This window comes from Etheostoma spectabile, chromosome 5, assembly GCF_008692095.1.
Source record: "Etheostoma spectabile isolate EspeVRDwgs_2016 chromosome 5, UIUC_Espe_1.0, whole genome shotgun sequence".
Classification (NCBI taxonomy): Eukaryota; Metazoa; Chordata; class Actinopteri; order Perciformes; family Percidae; genus Etheostoma; species Etheostoma spectabile.
The window spans coordinates 20,698,545-20,707,298 of NC_045737.1; the positions used below are offsets into that span (position 1 = coordinate 20,698,545).

General features: G+C 39.1%; 1 protein-coding gene across 1 annotated transcript in view; it reads right to left on the reverse strand.

Annotated features, from left to right (window-relative positions):
• The window catches only part of si:dkey-178e17.1 (tricarboxylate transport protein B, mitochondrial), an 18,868-nt gene that overhangs the window by 3,111 nt on the left and 7,003 nt on the right, over positions 1–8,754 (reverse strand). Inside the window, exons 2-7 of the mRNA XM_032515653.1 lie at positions 6,156–6,263; positions 4,977–5,076; positions 1,259–1,397; positions 880–964; positions 602–706; positions 82–197 (exon numbers count right to left, since the gene is read on the reverse strand). Coding sequence (XP_032371544.1) covers positions 82–197; positions 602–706; positions 880–964; positions 1,259–1,397; positions 4,977–5,076; positions 6,156–6,263 — 653 coding nt within the window. The remainder of the gene's footprint in view (positions 1–81; positions 198–601; positions 707–879; positions 965–1,258; positions 1,398–4,976; positions 5,077–6,155; positions 6,264–8,754) is intronic.

An 8,754-nucleotide genomic window follows, 5' to 3' on the forward strand; every position in this document is an offset into this window, starting at 1 on the left:
ATATAAGTATTGACAAGTTTATATTAAAACAGCAAGGAATACAAAAACCTGCCTTATAACGGCCACCATATTACAATATACCTGCATCCTTGTCTTGATGACATCTAGTGGTGTGTTTCCAAAGACACTTGCTGCTCCTGCTATTGCTCCAAATACTCCAGTCAGCAAGGGATTAATGGCTTTATTGTTGTCATCACCTGGTAAAAGGACATAACAGAGGAGTCAGTAACTTGAATGCAAATACAGTCCTGGTACTAAACAACTGAACAGGGTGTGTCTTATGAGCCAAGCTGATAAATTCCTGCAGTTTGCCAACTCTTTGGACCTCAGACAATCCATATGAACACCATACAGTATTCATATTCATAGTATAATGTGTCCAAGTTCCCCACTACAGTATATACCCATCATCATCAGTCTGCACGCTTTAGTTTTTAATGCCAGACTTCTGCTTGGAGAAAAAAAGATGGCCATTAGACAGGAGCCACTTCTAACAATCATCTCAACTGATTTTTCTAGGCCATCAGCATTGTTGGTCTTTTGTTCAAATATTTATTATACGGATAGAGAGACAAACACATACAGTCTTATGTACACTGACCTTTGTACCAGTTCTTGAGAGAGGTCATCACATAGAATCGAATAGCTTGGTTGGAGCCTTGTTTAAGGACCGTGGCGGTGAGACCCTGGTATGTCCCTTTAATGCCTGGTAAGGCATGATAAATACAGTAGATAGAAGTATGTTATGCTCTTTATACATTTTGTAAACATCATCATCTCTGGATGCTACACTTTTTAATTATGCTATGTTTTCAGTGGCATTACCCTATCCGAACAGTAGATGTCAGGTGAATTACATGCATTGAAGCTCGTCTTTACCTTGTGCCCTGATGATTTCTCTAACTCCGTGGAAGAAGCCCTTGTATTTGGGGTTGACTGAAGTCTGGTCATGAATGAATTTAACCTTGGGAGATAAAAAAAAAAGTTAAATAAGAAATGTTGCTTTGCTATTACAGAGAAGGGAGACACACAAGGTAGTGAAAACTGCAGAAATGTTTAGTCTGACCCTCTTCAGTGAATGTGCAGAGACACAATATTAAACAAACTGAAAATATAATTAATTGAGAAGAGTGCTTTACGCAAAAATGCTTATTATACAGAAATTACAAATTCACAAAGTACATGGGACAGAATAGTTTTTCGGGCATTGAATGTGCATGAGACTGAAAATCTGACCACAGATCTGTTGGTAACATACCTTAACAGTTTCCATGGGACAGACCACAAAAACAGCCTCCATGACCCCGGCTCCAAGCCCACACAGCAGGCCTTTGGTGCTGTCCAGTCGACCGGACTCATCCCTTGCACGGTTGCTGAGGAACTCAAATACCCCAAACCTGAGAAACAGAACAGAGACAGCAAGGAATAATGGAAGAAGTTAACACAAAACTGCTGCAGACAAGTAAATAATAATTAGTTTTGGGAGAGAAAAAAACATTATATAGGGTCTTTTATTGCTAAAAGTGGATTAACTTCACAGTACATCTGACATGTACCGTTTATTCGACTGGATACTTTTGTTAAAAACCCTGGGGGTTACAAAAACACAACTACACAGAACTTAGAATATACACTTTTAACATGAGAGGCTCAAAGTTATAAGTTTCTTTTGTGGTTGAGCCTTTGCTCTTGTTTGTTGGATCTCCTTTTTTACGTCTTTGAGGCCAACGTGTGTGCAAACTGATTAATTAATCACCTAAGATTATCTTCCAGTTAATGTCAAATTATTAAGTAAATGAATAAAATAGAAAAACAAATACATGATATGATTGCAGTCAAACATAACGTTCTTTGCATTAAGTCATTACCACTACACCTATAGCTTGTGAAAAAGGACACAGATAGAAAAATAATTATGCTGTCCCTCATGTAATAGCAGTAGTATAGGAGGACATTTCCACTCAATGACTCATGAGTACAAATAAAATCAGAACCACGGATGCAACTTCCTCCACCTTAAATGTTTTGTGGAAACAAACTGCTTAAGATGCAGAATGTGCTTACGGCTTTTATTTTACTGTCCTTATGCATCCTCATTAAGGACGCAACAATAAACTGTAGTGGCTCAGGAACCAATGTGTGACCAGCAACAGCTGCCATGGAAGCCAGCTAAGAGAGAGAAAGAAAGAGAGAGGGGGGGGTATGGATATCTGCAATCAGAAATTGTTGTGCCAGTGAGTCCTTTACAAGAAAGGCTATTTATAGATGGAATTGAATTGTGGTGAAGGGAGGACACTGTACGGTACATTTAGCAAAAGGGGGAGGAGGACAGACACTAGGTCTTGATGAATGCATTGTTTTCCTCTCTGTATGTGCTTAGTCAGCTTGAACCATCTACCTGCCATCGTCACAGGTCTAACAGCATTCATCTCTTATACTTGAATCATGCAATTTTAGTTTTCTTCCCCATCCGTTTTGCTAGCCCAATATTTTTCTCTGCTCATTAACCTTCCACATCTGTTTCTTTTGTCTCACTCTACACACAGATTTAGTTTTGAAATACAGGCTCCACACAATTAACTGACTCAGGCTGTTGAGCAGGAACAAATAGCACGCACAAGTAAATCCACTTCTCTCTCTCGTTATGCACACCACTTGCTGACTACAAACAGGGTTTTAGCTTTGGAGAGAATATAAAATGAAAAAGTGTACTTCCCTGCAACGTTCTTAGACTGCACTGAGATGCACTTGCATAATAATTAACTTTGTGGAGCAAACGTTTTTTGTTAAAAGCTGCTTAAGATAATTATGCCACTGTCAGGCCTGATCCTGTGCCAATTAACTCTTCAAATCTCCCCCACCCATTTAACAGGTGGACAAAACTTCACCACTAGAATATGGCGCATTGTGTTTTGGCTGACATCCACTGTTGGAGATGAGTCATTCTGGACCGCAACAGAGTGTTGCCCAATCTTCATTAGCGGGTTTTCTACAAGGTCAGTTGTGCAGATAAGAGGAGGTGAAGGAGAGGAAAAATAGTTGGCTCGAGACTAAAAAGGAAAGAAAGAAGGGAGGCTGGGCAGACAAGAGAGAGAAAGGGATGTAGCTATGGATGAAGAGTTAAGGGGAGGAAAAGGTCAAAGGCACTCTTGTCTGTCCCTCTCATACCTCCCCGACAAACCTCCGGCAGGCTTTAGGTGCTTGATGGTGCACAGGCAATCAGTTAATGGGATGGGGGAGAAAGAGGGTTGGGGAGGCAAATCAGCGATAGGAAGAGGGGAAGGGAGAGAAGCTACAGGAAGAAGAGAGCAGATCGAACAAACGACTCAGGGGAAGTGGTGGTAAATGGAAACGTGCCAAGGTACTCTCCATTAATCAAATCTGTTTTCATCTTTCCGTCATGTTGCTTTTTTGTATTCACCTTTACATGTTACCAAAATCAGAAGCTTGGCACACCCCCAAATGATCCCAAGATAAATCTGAGGATTCATGAGATGATTACCAAGTTAGGAAAACAGAAAATGGTGTGTTTTTTTTTTTCAAACTTGCCTCTAAACATGGATTTGTCTTGTGAATTACTGAATAACTAATTTCATATCTTCATGTCTCTAGAAAGTATTCAAATAAGACAAGGGGCAACAGCTCATAAACATTTTAAAAACTGTACTGATGGGTCAAAAGTAGAAATAATTGAATTTTGTATATTTTACATAATGTATATAAAATGTATATAACTTGCACACAGCTGGTATGCATTTAGCCACCAATAACCATTATTATATAAAATGTAGTCTGATAACAACAGCAGAAAGAGGATATAGTCTAACCCCCTTTACTCCTCCATTGCCACATTTCCTCAGAGAAAACTCTTCTTAGAGCAGAAACAAAATCAGTCTCTCAGGAAAGGGTGCTGACTGACAAAATGATCCTTACATACACACACACACACGTCTCCATCTCCGTGCCCCTATTGAGACCCTGCCTAAGGTTGAGTGGCATCTTTGCTCCGCCTGGCTGGGCCTGTCTCTCCATTGAACAGACAGGCTACCCTCCCGCATCTCTCACACACACACACACACACACACACAACACACACACACACCACACACACACACACACACACACACACACACACACACACACAACACACACACAACAAACACACACACACACACACACACACACACACACACACACACACACACAGAGAAAGAGAGGGTGAAGGAGTTAAAAAATGAAACAGGAAACCAAATATTGTTCTATGCAAGTGTCTGACTTAGGTTTGTGCAACACGTGAGTGTACACGTGAACTTCAATGTGCACACTTTCATAAATGTCATTGCTGTGAAAGAATAATAAAGGCTAGTGTGACATTTATGCCTTGCCTTGTGGGTAATGGACTAGAATAATTGAAATGTCTGTTAGTGGTTACAGGTAGAATATCACAGCGGCTTAGCAAAAAGTGCTCAATTTATTTACTGCACACATGTACACATACACTATAGATTTTATGTTTATTAGAATATAAATATAAGATATAAAAAATGTCAGAACATGGAAAGTGACAAAAGATTCAAAGCAGTAAAAGTAGTTTATTTTTAGAAATGGTTTTATATGATGATGATGATGATGATAATTGTGTCAGCTCTGCTGCTGCCATTTGCTTTAAAGGTCCAACATCTTTGATAGATTTAGGACTTCAGTTCATAATGCCTAAAATCATCCATGACAGCAAAATACTGAAAAACTAACCAGAAGCATCAAAAACTGGACCGCTTTAAAGAGGAGTTATGTGGTTTCACTGTTTTATGCACTTTATTTGGTCATTTCTGATTTTACTGATTGGAGGAATCAACTGTGAACTGATCTCATCCTTTAAGAACTGCTGGGAAATCACATGTTATTAGAATTTTACATCCCAATTTTGTACCTGTACTTGAGTCTTATTTCAGAACCCTTATTGTTATTTTAGTTACCTGACTGCAGATTTGGGTATAGATCCATACAAAAGTGAGCTGAGTCCTCTGTACAGTCCTTTAACACCATGACCCTGTACCGTCTGCTTCACACAGTCACCTGTAAGGACACACACACACAATTTCAAAACATCAGATTCTCTGTGGACAATATCCTTCAGTAGAAATATGTTGTATTTAAGTAGCAAATAGAATAAACAATGTACTGCAACAGTGTTTATTAATTCATTTGCACTGAGTATGGAATGACCCTTATAAAGAATACATGTAAGAGCACACCAAAAACATCTGTCCTCATCCATTTGTCATCAGAATGCTATTTTCCCCAAAAAACTTGGTGTTTTTCTTTGAACTTACTTCTTACTCTTGGAGATGCAAATGCACAACGAAGCAGAAAAAGCAACAGCTGTCTTGAGCGCTCGTTAGCATGGTCGCCGATCCTCAGAGGTCCAGCCAATATTAACACATTCTGTGTGTGTGTGTGTGTGTGTGTGCGTGCGTGCGTGCGTGCGTGCGTGTGTGCGTGCACCCTAGTACGCATGGATGGTGAGATGGTCTGTTCTAAGTCATATAAACAAGCACAGCGACAGCCTGCCAGAATCCCTAATGTACCTGGGGATGATGGGTAATGGGATAATGAGCTCCTGAGAGAGGCACAGAGACAGAATCAAGAATATATATATATATATATATATATATATATATATATATATATATATATATATACATATAGTATATTCTGTCTGTTCTTGATTCTATCGTATATCGTATACAATATACGATTTTGCTCAAGGCAAAAAAATCAGTCTAGCACGTAACCCTCATAACATTTTGAGATAATAATGTCTTTTTAAGTGAAATTTAGAGGTGCTTGTAGGCGGATTTTGTTACCTTTTAACAGAGCCAGGCTTGCTGTTTCCCAGTCTTTCTGCTAAGCTAAGCTAACTGCCTGCTTGTAGTAGCTTTGTATTTACACTTTATTCTCATTTTTGATACCACTCTCATGTACAGACAGAGTGGTTTCATTTTTCAAATAAGTGTGTTAAATAAACCAAAAATGCAGTGGTAGGTGTCTGAATTGGGAAATGTGTAATACTAAATTGAATTCCACATTCAGCTCAATATATTGGCAAAATGATAGAACAAAATATTTTCTTAAAACAAACACATCACACTCACCTATTCCTCTGTATTTGGGTGGATTGGCCTTCTCATCCAGTTGTAACTGGGTCTTGACATACTCTGTTGGGAATGTGATGCAGATTTCTATGCCACCTGCAATACCACCTGAAAAAAACAATCAGAGTAGATGTGTATTAATATACAGAACATAAAGGATAGGTGTAAATGAACCTGACACTGGTCAAAATGTGAGTGCTGATGAAGGAAAAGAAAGCTTTGTTGACATATTGCCTAAACTTAGCATACCATGTCTGCCTGCCTGGCTGCAGCCGAGCCTGATTCAGTGACTCGTCACCCTTATGAATTGCATGGAGATCCATGCCATCACGCCATGGATCATTACAATGACTCTTCTAATGGCTTTCCCTCCATAAACATTAAAAGCCCTGCAGCCAAGAGAGGAATGAATCAACGGATTCTGCTGCAGTTGAACTACACAGCGACTGTGCTGTTTAAAAGAGGAAGAGAAGGTTGTGTGAAAATGTTACTGCATCTTAAATATTATGTACTGTGTGATTGCCGAGATATAGACATACAGAAAGAAAGAAATAGTAAAGTGTATGTGAACGTGTGAGTGAGTGCTAGAGAGTTCAGCTTGAAACCGGCTGCGGTTGATGAGTTGAGTAGATGAGAACAAGTGTCCAAAAGCGAGGCCAATGCACAACACAGATGAGTCACGAGGGAAGGGGGGGGGATAGAAAAAGGGCTGACATTAATTAAATTATCTACTCAGCCTGCAGGGAGGGGCTCCATTACCCAGGCCAAGACCCTCTATTAACTCAATGACACAGACACACATGCAAACAAGCACACTGTGTAAGTGACACAGACATGTACGGACATAGCAACCCCCCCCCCCAAAACAAACAAAGAATACAAAATTACATTTTCAGGTTAATTATTAAGGAACATTTACTGTATATGGTTTGTATTTGTGTCAAGTCAAGAAGAAAAATTACCACAACAAACCAATGAATGAGAAGGGAAAAACTGAAATGCCTTCCATGAAAAGTCCAAATCTTGCTCAAAGAGAAGTGGTTCCAGCAGGAAGAGGTTGTGGGGTTTTTTCCCGCGAATTATCAGTTGTGATCAGATGTTTACTGAAGAAAAAGTTGTACCTCAGGTGTTTAAAGCTTTTATAAAACATGACTTGGCATGCACTACCAAGATATAAAGAGTACATCTAAAAAACTTGAATATGGATTCGATTAAAGCATCCTTCAAAATTTTCACATGGCATAGTTTTGTGTTTGTGGAAAAATTAGACAATCCAGTTGAAAATTGGTGCAGTCTATGTTCTGCGTTGTTCCCATTTTTTCAGTGTTAAAGCTGTCTCCTTGCTAAAGTCAGACATTTTTAAAAGTTTTAACCAGATTTAGTCAAAAAGTCAGTCCTAAAAGCTAATTCCTTAAAACGAGAGGTTATTTCACATTTGTATTTCAAAACACCAAGTTTCAAGATCTTTGAAAAATGTTAATTTCTAGTGCATCTTGTTTCTTATTTTAAGATAACGATAAGACTTTTCTAGAAATGAGACCACCGGCAGAATTTTCCTTCATGATTTTAGAAAATAAATATCTTGAAGGTTTAATATGACACCGGCTATCTGTTAAGACTGGTGTATTCTGTGTATTTTATTGTTCCCAATGTATTCTGGCATTTCCACTTACTGCCACAGTGAAGTATAAACACGCATGTGTCATTTAGCTCTGCAGTTTTGCATTCCTCACATGTCACCGCTGCCAACATGACCTTTATCACTGTGGCACCAAGAAGCAGAGCATCCACTTAAGATAAAAACATATATTTCCTCCAGGACACACATTTTAGGACAACAAGTAGATGGAACTGCAATGCAATATCAACGGTTCAAAGGAATATCTTCCTGATATTAGGTTCTAGCTGTACTTGCATATATCTCATTTGTCTCAAAGCCTAAAAAGCCTCCAACTCATCTTCTTCTCTTTATCTCCTTTTCTGTGAGAGGAGCTGATTTATTAAGGGGAATCAATAAGAGTGCATGGCTTTTACTTAAGGCTGCACAATTATCTAATACACTCATTTATTGTCATTAATCTCCATTTGATTGTAGTATTTTATTTTGGTCTACCTAAACATTATACAACAATTAATTTAATCAATGGGATGAAGATGACTTTGTAACATGTGATTGGGAGTATTCCAGTTAACATCAGCGCATTAGTAGTGAGACAACACTGGGATGATAACTGACAATAATGAACTACTCATCGTCCATCATTGGTTAGAGCTGGATTCACCTAACGTGTAATCTACTGTGAGCACCACCAACCTGTATCATGACATTCATGTTATCTCACACACTTTAATCACCAGGCCAGTAAGCGGTCATTCTTCTAATTCTGGTGGAGTACTAGTTAGTAAATGCTTGCTGGCGGAGACATAACAGAAATCACATACTGATCCAGATTCAGTGCCCCTTTGAGAAGAAAAAACAATAAAGCTCATTCATCTGTTTTGGCCAAAATCATCCAATCTGCGCGCGCACACACGCGCGCGCGCACGCACACACCCACACACCCACACACACACACACACACACACACACACACACACA